Genomic DNA, 21568 nt, shown 5'->3' on the forward strand with positions numbered 1-21568 from the left:
CTCACAGTGACCCCGTGGTCCAACACAGGTCCCGTGTCCCCAGCACACGGTGACGATTTTGGGTCCCCTCCCTGTCTGTCACAGCGTTCCTGCAGCTCAGCCCAGTGTCCCCAGTGTCCCCAGTACAGAGTCCATAGTTCCCCAGTACAGAGTCCACAGTGTCCCCAGTACAGGGCTCCCTGCCCCCCAGCACACGGTGACCATTTTTGGTCCCCTCCATGGACCACAGGGTCCCCAGTGCACCCGGTGCAGAACCCCTCTGTGGTCCCAGCGTACAGTGACCATTTTGGGTCCCCAGGTGGCCGTCACTGTGTCCCTACAGTCCAGCACAGCGTCTGTGTGGCAGGTCTCTGTGTTAATGGCATGTCCCCAGTGTCACCACGGTGCCAGTGTGGAGCCACTGTCATGGGTCACAGGTTCTGGGATCATGTCCCCTCCAGCAGGGGGTCCCCAGTATTGCCAGCCAAAGGCCTTCAGGGATCTGGCATACAGTGTCCATGTTGGGTTCCCACACAGCTGGGACAGTGGCCCCAGCACAGTGGCCCCTGTGGCCCCAGCATCTCCAGCCTGGTCTCTCCTTGACCCCAGCACAGTGTCCTCAGCACCCCCAGGGCTGATTCCTTAGGTTTTAAGTTTTTCTCTTCTGTGTTGGTGTGCAGCTTTTAGGTTTATGTTGAGTGTTACTGGGATCTTTTCACATCGTGGTGAAGACAAAACAACCCCATGCCAGCTGGAGACTCAAGGACAATCTCTTCAAACTTCAGGCCCAAATCATAAACAACGTGAAAAGAGGAAGGCGGGCAAGCAAGCAAGGAGGGTGAAACTTCGTAATTTGAAGCTATTAATTGGATGGTTAAATCCTATATGCAGAAGAACTAAAACTTATAAAAATGTGAGACCTCATGACCAAGCCCTCTTTTGCTTCCATCTTGGAGTCATCTGGGCAGAACCACGACTGTGGCTCCTACTGCCAGGGTGTGGCCTTTGAAGGCACTTCAATAAATATCCACTTTATTCTTCCTAACGCCATCTAGCCTCTGTTCCAGCTGTTTAAGGCATCAGCACCACGTCACCAGCATCTCCAGCCTCGTGTCCCCAGTGTCCCCAGTACTGTGTCCTTGTAGCTCCACTAGAGATTCCACACTGGTCCCCAGCGTCCCCATTGGAAGGTCTCGAGACCCTCCAAAGCTCCCCAAAATAACCAGAGCCACTGCCCCCCCCACAGTGAGGGACCCCTGAGGTGTGAGCTGGAGGCTTGGTATGAGCTGGGGGTGTCAGTGTGAGTTGGGGGCTCGGTGTGAGTTGGGGCCGCGGTCCCTTTAAGAGCATCGCGCCGGGCCGCGGTCCCTTTAAGGCCACGGCCACTCTCCGTCTCCGCGTGCGGCGGCTGCACCGCCTCCTCATTGGCCGGCCGAGCGCGTGCTGTGACTCAGCGCCTCCCCCTCCGTGCTTTTGTGCGTCCGCCCCTGAAAGTAGCGCCGGTGCCCCGCCCTTGCGGCCCCCGGCAGGGCTGGCGGCGGAGGGATCCGAGGGGGGCGGTGCTGCGGCCAGCCGGGATCACCTTGGCGGGGCGTGGGAGCGGTGTGCAGAGCGGCGGCGGCGCTCGGGGCGAGAGCATCGATCAGCGGCGTGACTGAACGGCGGCAGGTAACGGCGTCCTGAGGGGCTGCGAGCAGTGGGGCCGGACACGCCGGTACCGCCGTTATTCCCATGTTTCCGCCGCCGGGAGAGGGTCTTCCCTGGGCGGCGGCTGAGGGGAGGGGGCGCGCGCCCTACGGGACGGTTGAGGAGGGGGCTCGCGGCGCCGAGCACGTGGCCGCCGGCAGCCCCGCGTCCCCTCCTCTCCCTCCTCGGGCATCCCCTCCAGATCCCGCACCGGGGAACGCCCTTTCCGAGCATCCCCCCGTGACCCAGCACTGGGGAGCGCCCGCTCCGAGCATCCCTTCCGATCCCACGCCGGGAAACGCTCGCTCCAAGCATCTCCCCACGGCCCACATCGGGAAATGCTCGCTTGGGGAATGGGGGGGGCGGTGGGGGGTCCGGTTTGGGGTACGAGGGCCCGGGTGAACGGAGTGGGGCACGCACAAGCGTGCCCGGCCCGGCGGCCGTGCCGTTAAACGGAGCGCACGGCGCCGCTGCGGCTGCCGCCCGGCCCGGGCAGTGCCGGAGGAACTGCTGGGAGGCTGAGTCAGAGGCAGACGGAGTGAGGCGCTAGGCCGCCTCCCCCCCCCCCCCGCGCCTGCACTCACGTAAGAGCCGGCAGTTCCCCGAAGGGCATCAGCTTAAATCAGCGTCCGGCTCACTGCACCCACCAGTGATGCTGCAGCCTCTTCCCGGCCCCCCCGGGAAAGAGAAGACCCCTTCCGAATTAATCTTCTCCCGTAATTGTGCCTGCTTAAACACGTCCAACTGATTTGGGCAGTTTCTTGAACTGTGAAAACCTTTCAAACGTGTTTAAACCCTCTTTGCAGAGCTACCAAGGCATGAATAGCCCTTTTGTCGGCGGACAATGGCAACCTCCTGACTTTAGTAGTCTCTTCAGACTACTAAAAGTAGACGGCAATCTCTAAAAACCTGCTTTTGTTCTGATAAGGCAGCTCGGTATCGGAGAGGCCCAGGTTAACAAAAAAAATCAGTGTTTTTGTCATGTTAAACTGTTAATTTTCCTGCTGCTGATCATGACTTGCCTTGGCTCAAAGGTGCAATGACAAATTTTGGTTACTCAGACATATCCAGGAACTTGTGCAATTAGAAGTACTTAAAAAAAAAAAAAATCCCTCTGAAGAATGTAGTTTTATGCCCGAGATCCCGTTTATAGAGCAGAATTCTGGCTAATATAAAGGAGTTCGATGGGTTAATGGTCCGTACTCGTGCCAGCAGGTTTCCAGCCCATCACCGGATTAAGCAGGAGGTTTTTGTTAGAGGCAGGAAGCACTGCTGCGAGCCACGTGCTTGAACCAGGGACTTCTGCCTGTGAAACCCTTCTGAGAAACTTCACTTGCACTAGATAAAGAGCTTGGAGAGTCTGCAGCAGCCTGCGGTTTTTTTTTTTTTATTACCTACTGTTTTATCTATCTAAAGCTGTTATTAAAACCTTCGTTTATTGCTGTTAGCCGGAGTGATCCACCACCGGCCTTAATTCCCTTTCCACCCAACAAGTTGATAATTTAATTTGATGGGAGTAAGACGTTTCCCAGCCCGGCTGGAGCACGTGCTTGTCCTTTATCTCCCGTCTGGCCGTTGTTCTCCCGGGGGAAGATGGAGCCGCAGCGGGTGGTGATGGATGGCACGTAGGAAATGGGGCTGCAGTACCGGGGCGCTGCCACGTGCAGCAATCTCCATCCTGGAGTGGGGATGCAGCGCTGTGGTCTACGCTTCTGCCTAGTTAAATGTGAAAAGAAAACCCCCAAGCTTGCTTTTATCGTCTAAAGCAGGTTTTTGCAGCTTGCTTGAAGGCAGCCAGGTGCTTTTTGCCAAGCTGAAAGGCTCCTTGTCCTCTGCAAGGTTAAGCCTGTAGGTGTGTCCTACAAATACCCTCGAGATAAGTCTTTCTCGTCACCAAACATCCGATGGTTGCCACCTCCTCTTATTTTTTTAGTTAAGCCTTCCAGGGAGAGCAGCTTAGCAAAGGCACGGCAGAGCCAGCCTGATCTTCCTGTTCCCCATTGCCAAAAAGCTGGAGAGGCATCTCCCTTGTGGGTCTCTCCTCCCGTGGATCCGCAGCTCAATGCTGGGGAGAGTGTTGGCTAGCCAGGAACAGGTGGTGGCTCCTGGGTTCCATCCAGGCTTGCAGAAAAGGGGTGGAATTTTGGGGTGGCCATTTTGTCCTTACGTAACGCCGAGACACCACCTCCCCTCCGGCACCAGCTGCCTGGCAGGAATGTGCTGTCCTCCCTCCCTGGGAGAGGGGATGTCAGGCCAGGGTAAAAACCTGCTTCTCTGCAGAGCTGCATTTCTCTGTTGTTGAGTGCCTCCAGCTTCTGGAATGAGCAAAGCTGATGTTTTTCTAGGCTTCTTTTGCGAATCTGAAGGCCTGCCTGATTTCATAACCCTGCCCTGAGCGCTAACTCAAACCATTTCTGCCTCTGGGCAGGGTCACTGGGGACGAGCAGCCTTGTTCTGTAGCACCCATGAGGTTGTGTGAGTTTGACCAGTAAATCCCAAATCATCACCCCCTGGGAGCCTCCTGGCTGGAGTTCCTGCAGGCAGTGACACAGCTCTGGCTGTGGCCTGGGGACAGCCCCTGCTGCAGTTTCTACTTCCCTGTCACCAGTAACAGCGAAGACTTGGCCCTGGGTGGGGATTGCTGCTCCCTCTCCTTTCTCCATCCCCAAGGGGCATATCCAGAGAGACCGTGATTTTAAGCTTTCTCTCATCTGACCAATAGGATGAGCTGGCTGGAATTACTCACCTGGCTGCAGTAAAACTCAGTCCTGACCTCGCATGGCTCAGTCTGGAATATTCAGGAGCTGGGGAGATACCAGACAGCATTGGGACACCCTGCCTGAAGCATGGGCAGGCCAAGTAATAAATTCAGGGATTTATTTGTTATTCCTCGAGGAATGAATTCAGGTTTATTCAGTGCTGGAAACATTCAGGCATTGTAGGGTATTGCTCACCCCCCCTTCCTCAGTCTGCCCAGACTGAGTGCTCCGTGTTTTCTGTTGTCCTTGAAGTCCTTGCTCCTCTGATGTTAAAAAAAAAAAGCGGAGTAGTGGGAAATGCCAGACATTCCTGTTATAAATATGAGACTGGTCATTCCAGTAAAATTCAGTTGGTGCCTTGTAAATGCACGGTGGTGGAAGGCAGGAGGGAGTATTGAAAAGACTCTTGGTGGTCGTGGGCATGCTGCTGTAGGCAGATGGGTGTTTGGGATACTTTCTGGCTCTTGCGTCTCTGCTCTTGCTCCTGGACAAGGTCACCGTGTCTGCAGTTAATTTTTCTGAGCCCTCTGAACTGCTGGAAAACCCTGTGCAGGGGATACTGGCTGGGAAGTGAACTTTTCCTTTTTCTTTATAAAGACTTCAAGGGCGTTAAAATTATATTTGTAAATTACTTGAGTGGGTGGGGGATTTCCATGAGGCAGGGAGATTTCACTTGACTATTTTTTTTAAACTTCCAAATTGTGCTCTGGCTGCAATTTCTGTGTTGGGATACCTTGTTCAGTATTTCTCTTGTTCCTAGAAGCTGTGCAAACCCAATTGCGTGGAGGTGATTTCCCAGCAAAGGCTTGTTTTTTTTGGCATCTAAGGAAACTTGACACTGCTCTGCAGGTGTCGGAGGGTGCAACAGCAAGTGTTAAGAGGGCTGAAACACAATGTTTTAGGACTGACCAGAGGGTTTTCCTATAATAATGAGACTTTGTTGGGCTTTTTATGTGGGCAGACCTTCTTGTAGTGACTCCAGTGAATCAGCAGCTTCTGGCAGGGCTGAGGGAAAAAAAGCTTTGCCAGGTCAAATTATGGTTTTTGCTGGCCTGGCTGCTCTGTGGCGCATGGCAGCGCGGTGAGGGTGAGTCAGGGCTGCCTGCGCGAGGATCTGCACGTACGTGAGGAAGGGCTGCGGAGCGGGGGAGGAGCATTGGGGCCAGGCAGCAGGCTGGCTGGGCTTGATCTGCCCTTCCCTGTGCTCAGTCCTGCTAGCTCTGCCGGAGTTCTTGGGTTTATTGGTGCTTCTGTGTCAAAATTGGATATGCTGAGCAGGCTGGTGTGTGCCCCTCACACTATTCTGTGGTTTATTGATGGGCTTTGTCTGCCTGGGGCGGGCAGAACAAAAGCCCAGCTCTATTCCTGCTCTGTCCCAGCTTTTAGCTGAGCCCCAGCCTATGTTTCTATAAGCAAATCTTGGAGATGAAGGCAGCTCATGCCTGCTCTGAGTATCACCTGTGTGCCCAGGGCACAGAGTTTGAAGTTAAACCAATCTTTAAAGGCAAAATGAGTGATCTGCCCATGCTAATAGCCACCACCTTGCATCACTCTTTTACCAGAGGCTTTTGTAATGCTGGGATTTTAGCCTGGGCTGGTCCAAGAGACAAAGCTTTGAGCTGCCACTGCTACTTGAGAACAAAATTACTGCAATTAGAAATGCCTGGGGCACTGGCACTGCTGTGAAATGAATGTCCTCCCCTCCCAGTGGACTGTTAAGCTTCAACTCAGCTTGCTCTTTGAAGGATGGGTTGGTTCCCAAAAAATAGGCTGGTCCTGCTGTTGTGGGGACTCTTGAGTCCAGAGGAGGCAAATGGCCTGAGTTCAGAGAAGTTTTTTAATCCAAATGTTGAAAAATACAACCAGTTTTAAACCTAAGGATAAATTTCAGTGCTGTAGGTGAAGGGGAGTGCAGGAGGTGGGGGAGATCTGCAGCGTCTTCAGTCAAAGAGGGACTTTGAGTGTATTAAATCTTCAGTCTTTTGCATGTTCTCTGCCAAAGTGTTGTGTTTAATCAACTCAAGTCTGCTTGCTTGTCCAAGCTTAAAGGATGGGGTTTAGGCTTATGCGGACTTTGCTGTGATTAGGTGCTCCTGGGCAGAAGGTTGTCCATGTCCGGGCGTGCTGCAGTCATGCCAGAGCCGAGCTGCCCTGGTCCCATGTGGGATGGGACGTGCAGTTGAGGCCTGAAGGAGAAATGAGTGGAGAGCTGGGAGGGAGGAGGCAGAACCTCTGCCTGTGCACTCAAGTGCTTGAATTTTGTTGCGTTGTGTAGCTCCAAGGGAAGACTGGCAATGAAGAGAAGCTATGAAGGGAACATCTGCATAGAAGGCAGGTGAGCTTTGGGTGGTCCATGTGGGGGATGACATGGAAATAGAAATGTGCCTTGCCTGTTAGGATTCTCAAATAGGAACATAAAGATAGTTTGACCCAGTAGCAGCTTTCTTGTTACCTCCATATTCATCATATTGTTGTCTGGGTGTCTCTGCTTGATGGGCAGTTTGGGGTGGGTGATTCCCAAACCTGGCACCGCTTTCTTCCCTTCCAGACACAGAAATCGAGCAACCATGTCGAAGCACCATGATGCAGGGACCGCTTTCATCCAGACCCAGCAGCTGCATGCTGCCATGGCAGACACCTTCCTGGAGCACATGTGCCGCCTGGACATCGACTCGGAGCCAACCATTGCCAGAAACACTGGCATCATCTGCACCATTGGTAGGCCATTCCTAGATAGGAAAGAATTGCAGCTAGGAGCCCACACCTTGGTGAAACTTATTAGGGAAATTGTGAGAAAGTTCTGACTTTCATCCCTTGCCAGCGCTGAACTTGTGTGGTGAAGGAATATGACTTTCCCCTGTTTGCCTAACCTGTGTTACTGCTGGGAGTGAATCCAGTATCCAGGGAAATGGGAATTGCTTGGGTTCTGCTGCACTCCATGGGCAAGTTAAAACAATATTTGCTGCTGCAGCGCTGAGCAATGCTGTATCCATTTACCTTTTCTCTTCCACATGAAACAGCCTGGTCTGTGTGGGTTACCTCATTATTTTTTTAAAGTTAATGTTCAAACTGTTTCTTCCTCCTAGGCCCGGCCTCCCGCTCTGTGGAGAAACTGAAGGAAATGATTAAATCTGGAATGAACGTTGCCCGACTCAACTTCTCTCACGGCACCCATGAGGTAAGGGTGCGGTCTGAGCTGCTACAGCCCATGCGTGCCTGCTGATTGTGTCCTGCAGGGAGGAGGGAAATCCAGTTTCATCCAGACCATCCTTGGTGTGGGAAGGTCAAATAGCTGCTTTTTGGAAAAGCATGCTGGCTGTACATACCGAGCCTGTGTCACTGTTGATAACATCGAAGTGTATTTTCTGGGCCATTTTGAAAGCAATTCAATTCCGCACCCTGCCCTGTAGCAGGGAGCCAGGTAACTGGTATTTGACACTGTGCCGACTGCTTGCCATTAAATCCTTCAGTTCTTCCTCACATCCTGCTCTTCCCAAAGCTGCTGCTTCCCAGTGAGCAGCAAAAGCTGAGAAGATCTGTCCCTCTTTTGCACCTCTGCAGGAGGTCACACTATCAGTTACTCACTTCTTGTTCCATTGCTGGGGATTTTGCATGAACAACCTTGATCAAAAGGCATCTGTTATTAGTGATTTGATGTAATTACTGTGCCCAGTGGGAAGAATGGGCTCCTGGGTTTTCTGGCTAACTAGCTGCTCCAGGTGCATTCCTGGCACTCTGGAAGGTCCCATCATGGAGTTTGGGACATGGTGTGGTGAGCTTAGAAAAATAAGGTCAAAAGAAATCAACACTCCGTGATAGTCAAATCCTTATTGCTATAAATAGCTGAGCTCCTCAGTGATACTGGAGGAGCTGAGGATCCCATTCTGCTGAGGTTTTTTGGTTTTTTTTTTTTTTACCCTGGCTGCTTTCCAACTTTCAAAATGTCACCCAGTAGCAGCTGTAGGTGGCTTTACTTAGTGACCCATGAGCCTTGTGGTATGTAACAGCTTGGCCTCTCACCCTGGTAGCCTTTAATGAGCCCAGGGCAGTGTCAGGATCAAAAGGGCTGATACTTAACTGTGGGCAACCATCAGACCTTGACTAACCACCCTGGGACAGTGTCAGTGCAGGCCTTGCAGCTGGGAAATCTGCCTGGAGAAAGAATAGTGTGGAGTAGCTGTGTCCCAGGAGTCAAATCCTTACAGCTGGGTAGCTCTTGAGCCAGGTGACACATCAGGGAGTTGGTGGCTAGGCTGAAACTGGGAATTCTGACACCGTTACTGCCCAGTTGCTGCAGTCTGTGAACTTGGCTGAGGTCTTCCTGATTTGTATGAGGTCTAATTACGCATCTTACACCAACAAAGCCGACTGCAGGCTCTGGCGTGGCTGTTGCCTGCAGAGTGTGACCATCAACCATAGCCAGTCTTGAGTTTGTGTCCTGTCCTGGCTCCTGCAAAATGCCCCAGCTACCAGTGAAGGCCCAAAGAATTTCCATCTGTCACAAGTGCTTCAGTTCTCGTGTCCACCCCAAAGCATTTACCAGGGCTTAAGCTTTAACAGAGGTGCTTTGGCACCTGCCTGGCTCCCTTTTACATAGACTAAAAAATGGCCTTTACCTCCAGTTCAGCCTGCATTCCCGTTCTGCACGTGTAACTCTTCAGGAAGTTGGACTCCTTGGGAGCCAGTTACTCCTTGGTATCAAACTAAAATGGAAATCTCAGCTGATTGGGTTCAGATAAGTGTTGTGTTGTGACACTGTCGGGGCATGTTTTCTGTGCTGCATCCACCCCAGCTGCAGTGCCTGGAAGGGTCAAGGCTGTCTCAGTCCCAGCTTGCACACTGTCAATAAACTGACTCATTTTCCTGCTATAAAGAGTTATCAGCTGTTAGATATTTATGGCTAAGGGCACACATGTGAACTTCAGCATGGCTTTTTTCAGCCTCACCTTCCTGGTGCTGGCTTATCATCCCCGAGATAACAAAGTCAGTGTGGAGGGCTCATGTTGGGGTGAGTGAGTGACACGAGGGAAACGAGTGTTCCAGGTGAATCAGGTCAAACTCCATCAGTCCATGTGGCACAGAGAGGAAAGGGTATGTCTTATCTACTAAAGTCTGTCAAGTGTTACACAACTCTTACTAGTTGTAAGTAGCTGAGGTTATCTCTTAATGTTATTTAAACAAGTAAAATAAACTGATCTTTTGGGCATCTGTAGCACATTTGAGGGAGCTGGGATGGGTTTTGTCAAAAAACTATCTTAAAACTGGCAGCATTTAGCAAAATGCTCTCACAAACAAGGTTTGGAAGCCAGGCGTGTGGTGCTGGACTATTGAGCTGTCTGTGATTGCTTTGACTCGGGAAATAAACTGCCCATATTTACACGGATAACATTCTTTTAGCAAATCCTTTATCTATGAGGATTCGGGCCAAAGAGTGAAAAGCCTGTCCACCTGCAGGACTGATAGTGGGTCAGGCTGGAAGTGTGTGTGGGAGCTAGCAGTGTGGAGAGACATCTTCCCTTGCTCTGATGGAAGGAGGAGCACAGCCATGTGTGGCACTGTGACATTCCTCTGCCATCAGGTCTCTTTGAATGCTCACAATTATCCAGCTGCTGGTGCTGTGAATATTCTGCTCTGTTGAATAGGCAGGTGTTCAGGAAAGCTTTTGGAAAAGTTAATCCTAAAGGCCTCTTGGTTGGTGAGCCACCATCGATTGGCAGATGTGTGCCCTCATGAAAATTCACTTCAGCCAGACCTTGGAACTGTCTCCTTGAGTTGTCCTTCTGGAATTAGAACTGAGGGCACACCAGATAACTTCCAGACTCCACCTTCATGGCAGGAAGGCCCTTGTATCCTTGCACTCTGCTTTACTGGAAGCTTTGTCTGGGTTAAATTTTGAAGGTAGAACTGAAACTGGGAGCAGAACAGTCAGCATGGGCAGCCTCTGGGGTGCACAGGGATCTTTTCTGTAAGTAGCCAAGTAGAACCAGATTTAACATTTCCATCTTTTTTCTTTTCTTGCCAGTATCATGAGGGCACAATCAAGAATGTGCGAGAAGCCACAGAGAGCTTTGCCTCTGATCCCATCACCTACAGACCTGTGGCTATTGCACTGGACACCAAGGGACCTGAAATCCGAACTGGACTCATTAAGGGAGTAAGTTGCTTTTTTTAATCACACTTCTTTCACCACACAGACTTGATACCTTGTGAAGCCTGTGGCCATTTCCAAACTAAAAAAATATCATAGGAAATGAAGTAACAAACCACCTCCCAAAAGTTCTGACGAGCTGCTGTGGGCTACAAGATGGTGGTGTGCTGGTTTTTACTGGTTTTGTTGTCACACAGAGTGGCACAGCAGAAGTGGAGCTGAAGAAGGGCGCACAGCTCAAAGTGACCCTGGACGATGCCTTCATGGAGAAGTGTGATGAGAACACGCTCTGGCTGGACTACAAGAATCTCACCAAAGTTGTAGAAGTTGGTAGCAAAATCTACGTGGATGACGGTCTGATTTCTTTGGTGGTTAGGGAGAAAGGTGGGTAATAGCCATTTTAGCTCTGACTGGGTGTTCTTCAGGATATACTTGTGCTTTCCCTCCAGTAACTTTTTCTTAGCTTGCAGTTGTGTGTTGAAGAAAGGTGAATATGGTTCTTAAAGGTTTAGTGAGACTTTGAGCTAAAATTCTCTACCTCAAGTGCAGGAACTTCGCAAAAACTAACTTCAGCTGGGTTTCACTGGGCTGGCATCTAAACCCCATCTTCAAAGGGGAATGTGTGGTAGGGCCATACCACTGTTCATGATCAGCCAGGCTAATTCATGCTCTTAATGAAGGATTTAACTAGTTTTACAGCACAGAGCCTGGGTTTTGTAGTTCAGAGACAGAACTAGTTTTAACTGCTAATGTAGAGGCAAGGTTACTTCCCACAATACTCCCTTTATAGTGCTCCCTAAACTGCTGTAGCCTCAAGCCTCTAAACCTGTGAGCATGTAGGGAGTGGGAGGTGAGGCTTTGGTGTTGCAGGGCTCTGTGTGCAAAACTGCAACCTGCTAGCTTTTCTTGGGGGAGGTGATCCCAACCTCCTGCAGTGAACAACTGCTATCTTATTCAGGGACAACCTAGAAGTTGTTTTAGACTAATCTATTCTGTTCCCAAGGGTAAACTGCAAGCTCATGTGGTACAGATATGCTCTGAAGAGAAGGGATGTGTGCTTTTTATCGTGTGTGCTGCTGTTGACACTGCAGTTCCCAGGCAGGGAGGTGGTGTGGGAGCTGGTAGCAGGAGCTATCCTGTAAACACTGACCATGGGAACCTGTGTTTCAGGGAAGGACTATGTCATGACAGAGATTGAGAATGGTGGCATGCTCGGCAGCAAGAAGGGTGTGAACCTGCCCGGGGCTGCCGTTGACCTGCCTGCCGTCTCTGAAAAGGACATTCAGGACCTAAAATTCGGTGTGGAGCAGAATGTGGATATGGTGTTTGCTTCCTTCATCCGCAAAGCTGCTGATGTCCATGCTGTCAGGAAGGTTCTGGGGGAAAAGGGAAAGAACATAAAGATCATCAGCAAGATCGAGAACCACGAGGGTGTGCGCAGGTGAGCTTTGTGCAGGGGATCCTTTGGGTTTGTCACACTGAAATAAAGTGACTCACACTCCATTTTTGTAGCTTCAGGCAGCTTTGTGTAGCACTGAATATGTACTGTGCCTTGCTTCTGGTTTTCTTCCTCCTTCCTTGGCATTGCAAGACCCCAAACAGCCCATGAAAAGCACTCCTTTCAGAGGAGGACAGACAGATGGGAAGGTGCTTTGCAGAACAAACGGGCTAACACAGCTCTTCTCTCGCTGTCAGGTTTGATGAGATCATGGAAGCCAGCGATGGCATTATGGTGGCCCGTGGTGACCTGGGAATCGAGATCCCAGCTGAAAAAGTCTTCCTTGCCCAGAAGATGATGATTGGGCGCTGCAACAGGGCTGGCAAACCCATCATCTGTGCCACTCAGGTACTGGAAGCACCACCTTCATCTCCTCACGCCTCTTGTTGGGAGGGAATGTTGGGGGCAGCCATAGGTTGGTGGCATTGGTTAAAGAATAAGATGTAAAAAAGTTTTGCTCATAGCTGAAAAGCTCATATTTAAGCATTTCTGTGTTTGAGATCTTTTCCCAGTTAGATTACGGGAGCTCTTGTCAAAGGTTATACACCTCAAAACATCATGTGGTAATGAGCCTTTGAGGCTGACCTTGCAAATTCATGGGAAAAATGGCACACGCTTTTCCTTGGCATCTTGTGGCAGCTCATCCCTGCCTGACAGGGAAGGTTTGCTGGGGTTCCCAGGTAGCTTAGAAAATGTACCTACACTGCAGCTTCAGAAGGAACTGAGTAAAGGATCCTTCTCCTTTTACTGGGAGTGCTAGGGATCACATGCACAGTCCTCGAGCACTGTGGTGAGCTCCAGCTGGGGGGGAAGCTGAGCACCTGAGGAAGACAGGAGAGCTGGCCAGAATTGGGGTGTGGAAAGGGATTAGGAAGTGGTCACCTCATGGAAAGCTGTCCCATTTTCCACTCTTTTAAGTGTGGATGCTTAGGAAGCTGGTGGAGTTACTGTTCTGAGTTTACTACCCTGTATATATAGTCTAAAGCATTTGAAATCTTATGATGGGGGAAGGTGACTTCATTGGTGCAGACCCTGCTCTTTATGATTCTAGAGATAAAATCCCCAAATTTGAGAATATATTACTGGATTTGAGCTGTCCATAAATACTTCTAATGCCACACTGCTCTAAAGAGCTCTGAGTTCCTTGGACCAAGCTTTGTGCTGAGAAGTTGAAGGTTGGAGTATTTTGTCTGGGATGTTGTGTGGCTTAAATCTCCCTGGAAAAGGAGTAAATGTGGAATGGGTATAAAATGGAATGGGTTATTTTCCTTACTAATGGAGGCTTTAAATCAAAGCTGGTTTAGGAACCACACCCTCTTTCTGTTCCATACCCATGGAGAACTCCTGCAGTCCTTAAGTTGCATCCCACTTTCTGCCCAAGCCATAAGGAGTATTGAAGTGTAGCTGCTTCCTCTGGCAGTGTGTTGATCCCAGTGGGTTTGTTGTCTCCCAGATGCTGGAAAGCATGATCAAGAAGCCTCGCCCGACACGTGCTGAGGGCAGTGACGTCGCCAACGCCGTCCTGGATGGAGCGGACTGCATCATGCTGTCCGGGGAAACAGCCAAGGGAGATTATCCCCTCGAGGCTGTGCGCATGCAGCACGCTGTGAGTACTGCCCTGCCCTGCTGGGGACAGGGACACCACCTTGCTCTTGGCCACCTGAGCTGGCCACTCAAAGGCCTAAATGGATCCAGCTGCTTAAAATAGCCATTTTTTTTTCCCTCACACTCTGCTGTGGGTGTGGGTTTTTTTTTGTTTGTTTTGTTTTGTTTTTTTTTTAACAAACATGGTCCTGAGGGCCTGGAATCTCACTTTGTGTGCTCCAAACTTGCCAAGCAGAGCTGAGAGCTGCTCTGAAATGCTGAGATACAGAACTTCCCATTTCTTTTTGCTGTTACCTCAATAGAAATTTCATCCAATGTCCTACTGCAGTGGCATATTAAATGCCTTAAACTTCTGCAGGGTCAAAGAGATGCTTTAAGCAGTTTATCTATACATAATGAAAGGTTTTGGCTGAGTCCTGCATGGGAGGGGGTGGGGAGGCTCCTGAGGGTGATTTACAGCACTATTGCATTCAGCACCTGCTGTGTGCTGGGGGTTGGGGGGGTTTGTTGCATGAGTACTGACAGCACCATATTTTTACATGCCTGAACTGCCAGAAACTTCTGCTCTGCTTCAAGTTTGTGTTTCAGCTGATAATAAGCCTTATGTCAAGTACCTGTGAGCATTGCTGCTCCCCAGTTACCAGTGCTGTGAATCACAACACAATGTGAATCACATCACAAGTTCTAACTCTCACCAGTTTTATTTGTAATTCAGCTTCTATAGGTTATTCAACTCAGCCAGTGTTGGTTTGCAGTGTATTACCTAAACATCTTTTACCTCAATATGGAGTGGTGTTTTTTGCACAAGGCAAATGCAAGATACAGCTTACGATCACTGGGCAGTGGTGCTCCTTTACAGGCCAAATGCTAACAGTGCACCTTAAAGCTTCTCCTTCCTTTTCCACCTTCTAAATCACAAGGATCAACTGCCTACCAAGACTTGGGAACTTGCTGCAGCAAACCTTATGCCTGGGTTTCCATCCTGGCATTAATTCTTTGGTCTGGGCAGATTGTGTTGTATCTGTAGCCTGATTTGAGGATCTGTTGCATGTGCTTCCCTCTTCCTACAGACCTGGGCATGGTGTTCATTCCACCAGGGCCCCTGGAGAAGCACTGGAGGCTTTAACAGTGTGCAGAAATTGAAATACAGGTTGACTAATTGTGAGATGTTTCAGGCAGCAAGGTGCCAACTCTTATGGTAGGAGCACATGTCAGTACAGGGACGTTCTTTCCTCTGAGCTAATTCACTTCTTATTAGTCAAGCCCAGCAACAATGTCCTGAGTAACCGTGGTCTGGGGATCTGCAGCATGGCTGGAGCCAGGTGGATGTTACCATCTAAAGTAGGCAGCAGCAAACTTCCAAATACTGGGCAGGCTGATTGCTGTAGGTGGGAGTGGGCATTTTTCCCATTCCAATCCAGGATCCACACTTCAAAGCCCAGCCTGGCTATGCTATGCTGCCTGATGGGACCAAGGTTTAAGCAGCCTCTCCATTTTCCTTTCTCCCACCTCCCTGGTATCTCCACCTGTGCACCAACTGGAAACCCTCTATAGCTATTCCTGTCTGAGCAGATCTAGCTGTGGGGTGAAGTTAAGGGTTGCTGTGCCCCTCTGCAGCCACTGTCAAAGCAGACACCTGTATTCCCACGTTCCATTACACGTGGGTAGTGCAGACTTCTTTCTAAAAGCAGATTTGCTCTCTGTGTTACATGGACCTGCTGCCTTTGTACCAGGAGCTGAAAATAAACTGCCATGCTTCCAGCTCCTGCATTTGGAGTAAGTGTTGTGATGCAAATATTCCCCTTTTATCTAAATCCAGCAGTAACAATATGCTTTAGGACAAGTTGGCACTGGCCTGCTTTTCCGGCCTGCTGCCTGTGTTCTGTTATTTTTAGACCTAAGATACTTAACTACTTTGGCTTAAACTGATAACAGTGGAAGGGATAATTCCCAGCATCACATAAAATAATTCATTAACACTAGAGTAGCAAAATTCTGATTTTTCTAACTCCAGAGCTTTCACTGTGATGGCACATCAGTCTCTAATTCAACATGAACTTGTCATGCTTTGTGCAGCAGCTGTTCACTTTGTGGAGTAACTGGATGAAGTTGTCCTTGAGAAGATCATGAACCTTTGCATGCTTTTCTAGTCTCTGCAAGCCCTCTTTATCGGGTTGTCAGGCCTTCTGAGATGATTAAACATCATGATTCCCAGGATTCTGGGATGAACAGGTTGCTGAACCTGTTGCCATTGCTCACTCAGAACACAAAGCCTTTAGTTGTGCCTTTGTCCCTCTCATCTGTCTATATCTGGCACTGTACAAATACTCCCAACATCCACACTGTGACAACCCTATAAGGAAGACTTGTTCCTGTTTATTTCCCTCTTACCTAAAGGAAATTGGTATCCCATTTGGATGTGAAGCTTGATTGACTCTCAAGTTAAAATAAATCTTTATTGGCTCTCAAGCTAAATCTTCATTGACTCTGAAGTTAAACTAAATGTAACAAGACTGAGAGAACAGTCTCCCACCTTCAGAGATGACATTTAAAGTGTGTTGCTTGCATGTTGGCTCCATCAAAACTGTTCCAGCAGCACTCTGTGGTGTTGGGAGCCTAGGAAAGGAAGCCAGGTATTCCCTCTTACAGAATTGCAAGCAGGACCATGGGCAGGCAGGTAGGTGGCATAAGAGTCTCAGGGAAGTCATAAGCAGCCATGACAAAGCACGGTCTGGCTCTGAGCTGGCTTGTTCTGCTCCTTGAAAAGCAATTTATGTTTGCCTGCTCTGTGGGAACTCCCAAATGCAACAAAAATACCATGTTTGGAATGCCTGCCCAGTGACTGGGGCTTGCCAGTCCCATGGTATGGTGAATTTTAGTCTGGATTGCATTTATCAAAGTCAAAACCTGAGAGACAAAAATCTTCACTGCTTCACCTTAATACCCTCTTGCATGCATTACTATGACACTTAAGCAAGTTAACGTGATCTCATGTTCCTCTGGTATATCTTTCCTTCTTTTCTTTCCTCTGTTCTCCTCCTTCCCTCCCACTCGGGCCTGCAGATCGCCCGCGAGGCTGAGGCCGCAATGTTTCATCGTCAGCTGTTCGAAGAAATTTTACGCCTCAATGTTAACAACAGGGACCCTGCCGATGCCATGGCGGCGGGCGCGGTGGAGGCCTCTTTTAAGTGCTTAGCTGCAGCCCTGCTAGTCCTGACCGAGTCTGGCAGGTAGGGCTCAGAGAGGGGGCTCGGGCCAGCCCTTTCCATGGTGAAATGCACTGCGCTCTAACACTGCAGTCTTTGGCCAGCTGCTCACTGCCCGTGCCAGCCTTGTGTAACCGCTGCCATGTGAGCTGACCCTGTGCCAGGGAGGGATCCCAGTAGGCAGGAGCAGAGCGAGAGTGCCTGGCAGTTGGCATGAGTGTCACCTGAGTGTGGGCTTGACAGGGCGAGGTGCCACCAGTGGGAAAAGAACCCTTGGGAATCGAGTGGTTCCTCTGCAGGGACGTGCTGTTGGGGTGAGCTTAGTCTGAGCTCGCTGGTTAATGACAGTGCCAAAGGCTGGCAGTACAGATGTGGTACTCTGTGCTGGAGCACCTCGCCCTGCCCTGTGCCCGAGCGCCTGCCGTGAGTGTTGTCTCCGAACGCGTGTTGCTCTTGTAGATTGCCCGGGAGGCCGAAGCCGCCATCTTTCACAGGCAGTTGTTTGAGGAACTGCGTCGTCTGACCCCCCTCAACTGCGACCCCACCGAGGCTGCTGCAGTTGGCGCTGTGGAAGCGTCCTTCAAGTGCTGCAGTGGGGCCATTATTGTCCTCACCAAGTCTGGAAGGTAGGAGGGTACAAGTGCCCCCAGGTCAAGCCTGCTGTGTGACAGGGTGGGGGAAGGAGAATCCCATGGCTTTGAGAGACCAGTGGAGTCAGGTTCTGGCAGTGCCTGCAGTGGTGGTTCCTCGGGAGATGGACACATATCCCTACACTCTTGAGTCCTCGGCCTGCCTCTGCCAGCGTGGCACCAGCTCCGAGCCCAGCCTCCCCTCACTGCTACAAGTGGCAGTGGCGCCAGCTGGAAGAGCCAAGGGAAAATAAGCGTTGCAGCTTCCATTCAAACTACTTGGCAAGAATTCATCAATGTAACAGTGAGGCAGAAGTTCAGTGGATGCAGAATCTCTTTTTTTTTTTAATCAAGGCTTTGGCCTTTTGTAGTAGCATCCGAATTATTGGTCCCTTGCTAGACTTTGCAGTCATCAGCCCTGCTTGCCTGAGCCCAAGGGGTGAAGAGGGACTGCGCAGCCTGTGATAGGTAGGTAGGGAAATGGAAAGTGTTGGAAATGTCCTCTTCCAGGATTCCTTGTCCCTGCCTGCAGGTAATCTCTGCACAGACAAGCATCTGGCAAGCACCAGGTGAGCTCAGTGGCTGCAGGTGAAGTGTGCTGGAATAATGTAGTTTGGGATTTCTGTCCAGCAACAATGACAGCTGCCAAGCAAAGACTCGTTCTTCCATTTGTGGAATGGGAGCTGGAGCCTCATGGACCAGCTCGTCCATCTAGAGGACCTGGGCTGCCTGCTCCAAAAGCACATCCGACCATAAGTCTCAGACTGCTTTCTGGAAGGAAATCAGGATTTCTCATGCTGGAGTCACACCAAAACAGTAGTGCAGCACATGTACCTGAAGATGCAGACCGTCAGTGAAACCTTCACCAAAACGTACAGCTTAAAATGATTTCAAGCAGAAAATGACTTTCTGCAGAGATGAGGAGGGAACTATAAGCACCGAGTTCTGGATGTCCTCATGCTTCTAATGTTTCTTTGTCAAATGTTCCAACCTTACACTTGACCTTCTTAAAGAATTTGAACTCTGATATTTGAATATTTTTAGCTGTGGATTAAGTTAACTCTTGTGAGTACCTGAATCATCCAGATCTCATGGGAGGCGGCTTGGACAGTGTGGGAAGGATTGTCTGAGAGCTGGCACGTGTGGTTGGGTGCTTGGAGCAGTCTGCTGGCCCCTGCTTTAAGCAGCAAACTTTGCATCTGAATGTTGCTGAGCTTGGCTCCACTAAACGAGGCTGCAAAAGCAAGTGGAGACACCAGCATGTCCGTTGGAAAGATGGAGCTGCAGATGCCACAACCTTGCAGTTTGAACCTGTTTGCAGATGCTCTCCCTCAGCAGTGCTCAGAGAAAGGAAAGCTGTAGTTTAGTCCCCACCCAGGCTGTGCTGCTGCTATTCTAAGGTGTTTTAAAGCATTTTAAAGACTTTGTGCCCAACTTCCTAGTATAAACTTTGGCCTCCATTGCATTTGCTTCCCATGGGGTGCAGGAGCAGAGCTCTGCGTGGAGGAACTGGCCTGTTTGCTGGCTTCAGGGTGCCTGGGAGGCAGATGGCTTCCTCCTTGGCATGCTTTGGGCAGTGCTGCTGGCACCGGCTCTTTCCACCCTGAAAACCGGGAGCTCCTCAAAACAGGGAATTTTCAGGGACCCCTGTTGAGATGCCAAGGCCTGCTTTCGGAGGCCAGAATAAATGGCACCTCGCCACCCTAACATAGCAACAGAGACAAGTAAAGGCTTGTTCAGGGACCAAAACACCCTGATGACACTTGCTAAACATGGAGGTGAGGAGATTGTCACCACCCGTGGGGACAGCCAGTGGTGGTCTGCCCAGTTGCCTAACTGGGAGTCCAGCAGAGCATCCAAGCTGTTTGGTGAGTGGATTTTGTGGAGACTGCTCACATCCCCCCCCAGGGATTTTGGAGAGCCCTGGTGGCTGACAGACGGACCTTGGGGCTGCTGTGCTCCCACAGGCTGTTCCCAGCTGTCCTCTCTGGAGGCTGAGCTGGCTGCGTGGAGCCCCACCGTGGCTGTTTTCCCTGCAGGTCGGCACACCTGGTGTCGCGGTACCGCCCGCGGGCCCCCATCATCGCCATCACCCGCAATGAGCAGACGGCGCGCCAGGCCCACCTGTACCGCGGCATCTTCCCTGTGCTCTGCAAAGACCCCGCCCAGGATGCCTGGGCCGAGGACGTGGATCTGCGCGTCACCCTGGGCATGAATGTTGGTGAGTGGCACCCTCCCCTGGGATGTGGCTGTGGTGGGACGTGGTGGCCCTGAGCACCTAGGTGTTACTTTAGGGTCACTGGTGATGGGAAGAGAGGAACTGGCTGCCTGTGTGGTAACTGGATCCGGACAGGAAACTGCTGTTGGTGGTTGCACAAGCAGAACCACATCTGATTAGGAAATGGGGTGGTGGGTTTGGCACAGCTGCCTTTAAGGAGTTTCCAGCAGAAGACCAGGTTTGGTTTATGATGGTGAGTGATAGACCTGTAACATTCACCACTCGTGAGGGACAAGGGAAGCCTGGGTTGACTCTGTCCTGCACCCCCTCCTCCTGTGGAACTTCAAGCTCTGTTGCAGAGAACCCCAGAGCAGAGGCAAAGGGTGTCAGATGGATGGGCAGTAGGAAGGTGGGGTTTTGATACCCTCCTGGAGCCCCAACTGCTGTGGCACAGGCAACTTAGTGACTTGGGGAGTGATGAGCACTGTTGCCCCATGGCAAGGAGACAGGGTGGGACTGGGCTCTGACACCTCCCTCTTCTCTCTTAGGCAAAGCTCGAGGATTCTTCAAGAGCGGTGACCTGGTGATCGTGCTGACAGGCTGGCGCCCCGGCTCTGGCTACACCAACACCATGCGTGTGGTGCCTGTACCCTGAGCGCCCACTGGGCCTTCTTCCCCTGCCCCCCTCCCCTCCCACCACCCCACTGCCCCGTCTCCCCTTGCAGTAGACCAACCATCGCTTGCGCTGTTGTCCTTGTCCCTAGAGTGGATGTAGGTTGCTAAACACCACCCAGTGCAGCAGCAGCAGGGGCAAGAGACCTTAAATCACTAAAAAAAATATACTTGAAGTGTTTAGTTTTTTAAAAATCTCTCACTGTAGTTAAAAGTCCTGCCTTGATGTGTGTCGGAGTCAGTGTAGGGAGGTTTCTGCGTGCTGTTGGGACTCCTCTTTCCTGGTGGCTGTCCTCAGAGTGTGAAATGTTCCTTTCCCTGGCCCTGGTGTGGGGTTTTGGGGAAGGGGAGAAGAGGCAATGTGTGGTCAACGGTTCTGCTGGACCCCCTCCTTGCTCGAGGCAAGCTGCTACTCCCCCTTCCTGTAATGGCTACATGCCTCCCCAGACCCAATTCAAGGTGGATCCAGCCTTTCTCAGCTGGCTGTTTTGGGAATGGGGGCAGCTGAAGGGTCTTGGCTCCATGCACAGAGCGTCCCATGCTCCCCTTGCAGCGTTGTCTCCTGTGTTAGTCATGTCTCCCCACCACCCCAGAGCCCCCCCCTCACCCAGCACTCTGATGGGCCCTGGGGTGGGAGAGCACAACTGTCCATCAATAAAGAGAAGCTGAAGCACTTGCTGGGCTGAGCTGCTCCTTGCGGGGGGGGGGGGGGGGGGGGGCGTTGGTGAGGGGTCTGCAGGGGTAGGAAGAGATCTGGTGAGCGACCACAGGAGCTGGGGCAGGCTGCAAGGGTGCGGAGGTGCTTAGGGGTCTGGGTGGGGATCTGGTGAAGGAGTCTGCAGGGCTTGGGTGGTCTGGTCTGGGATCTGCAGGCATTAGGGACGGTCTGGGGGTCTGCAGGGGCTGGGGAAATGTGCTGCAGTTTGAGGGTGGTGCCAGTGGAGGAGTTAGCTAGGGCTGGGGCTGCTTGTGGTGAGCTGAGGGGGCTCTGGTGGAGGGGCTTTACAGGGGAGGGAGCGGCAGGGCTGGAGGCATCTGTTGGAGTGGGCCCAAGGAGGAGTCAGGGGCACTCTACAGGTGTTTGAGAGAGCTAGCAGGGGACCTGGGGCCTGGTTGACACCCAGGCCGCTTTCCCCCGGGAGCTCAGGGTCCCTCCCGCGTGGCCCCA

General features: G+C 51.2%; 1 protein-coding gene across 3 annotated transcripts; it reads left to right on the forward strand.

Moving 5' to 3' along the window:
- The first annotated feature begins 1412 nt into the window (after positions 1-1412).
- On the forward strand, positions 1413-21073 carry PKM (pyruvate kinase M1/2). Of its 3 annotated transcripts, none has more exons than XM_053988909.1 (12): positions 1413-1647; positions 6700-6759; positions 6973-7142; positions 7511-7602; positions 10447-10578; positions 10770-10956; positions 11743-12013; positions 12268-12418; positions 13524-13676; positions 16739-16905; positions 19550-19731; positions 20277-21073. In XM_053988909.1, the coding sequence occupies exons 2-12, from the start codon at positions 6719-6721 to the stop codon at positions 20381-20383; spliced, it is 1653 nt and encodes a 550-aa protein (XP_053844884.1). In that variant the 5' UTR covers positions 1413-1647; positions 6700-6718; the 3' UTR covers positions 20384-21073. The 3 variants fall into 3 exon arrangements, with proteins under 3 accessions (XP_053844884.1, XP_053844883.1, XP_053844885.1); XM_053988908.1 differs by lacking the exon at positions 16739-16905 and adding an exon at positions 17341-17507 and having other exon boundaries at positions 1416-1647; XM_053988910.1 differs by lacking the exons at positions 6700-6759; positions 16739-16905 and adding an exon at positions 17341-17507 and having other exon boundaries at positions 1417-1647.
- Positions 21074-21568: the final 495 nt, after the last annotated feature.

The sequence above is a fragment of the Vidua macroura genome, chromosome 12 (genome assembly GCF_024509145.1).
Source record: "Vidua macroura isolate BioBank_ID:100142 chromosome 12, ASM2450914v1, whole genome shotgun sequence".
Classification (NCBI taxonomy): Eukaryota; Metazoa; Chordata; class Aves; order Passeriformes; family Viduidae; genus Vidua; species Vidua macroura.

Bases quoted from the DNA above. Each gene is read 5' to 3' on its own strand.
- PKM (XM_053988909.1), top strand. From the start codon at position 6,719: ATGAAGAGAAGCTATGAAGGGAACATCTGCATAGAAGGCAG. The intron at 13,677-16,738 runs GTGAGTACTGCC...TCGGGCCTGCAG, and splicing joins CTGTGCGCATGCAGCACGCT to ATCGCCCGCGAGGCTGAGGC. The intron at 19,732-20,276 runs GTGAGTGGCACC...CTTCTCTCTTAG, and splicing joins CACCCTGGGCATGAATGTTG to GCAAAGCTCGAGGATTCTTC.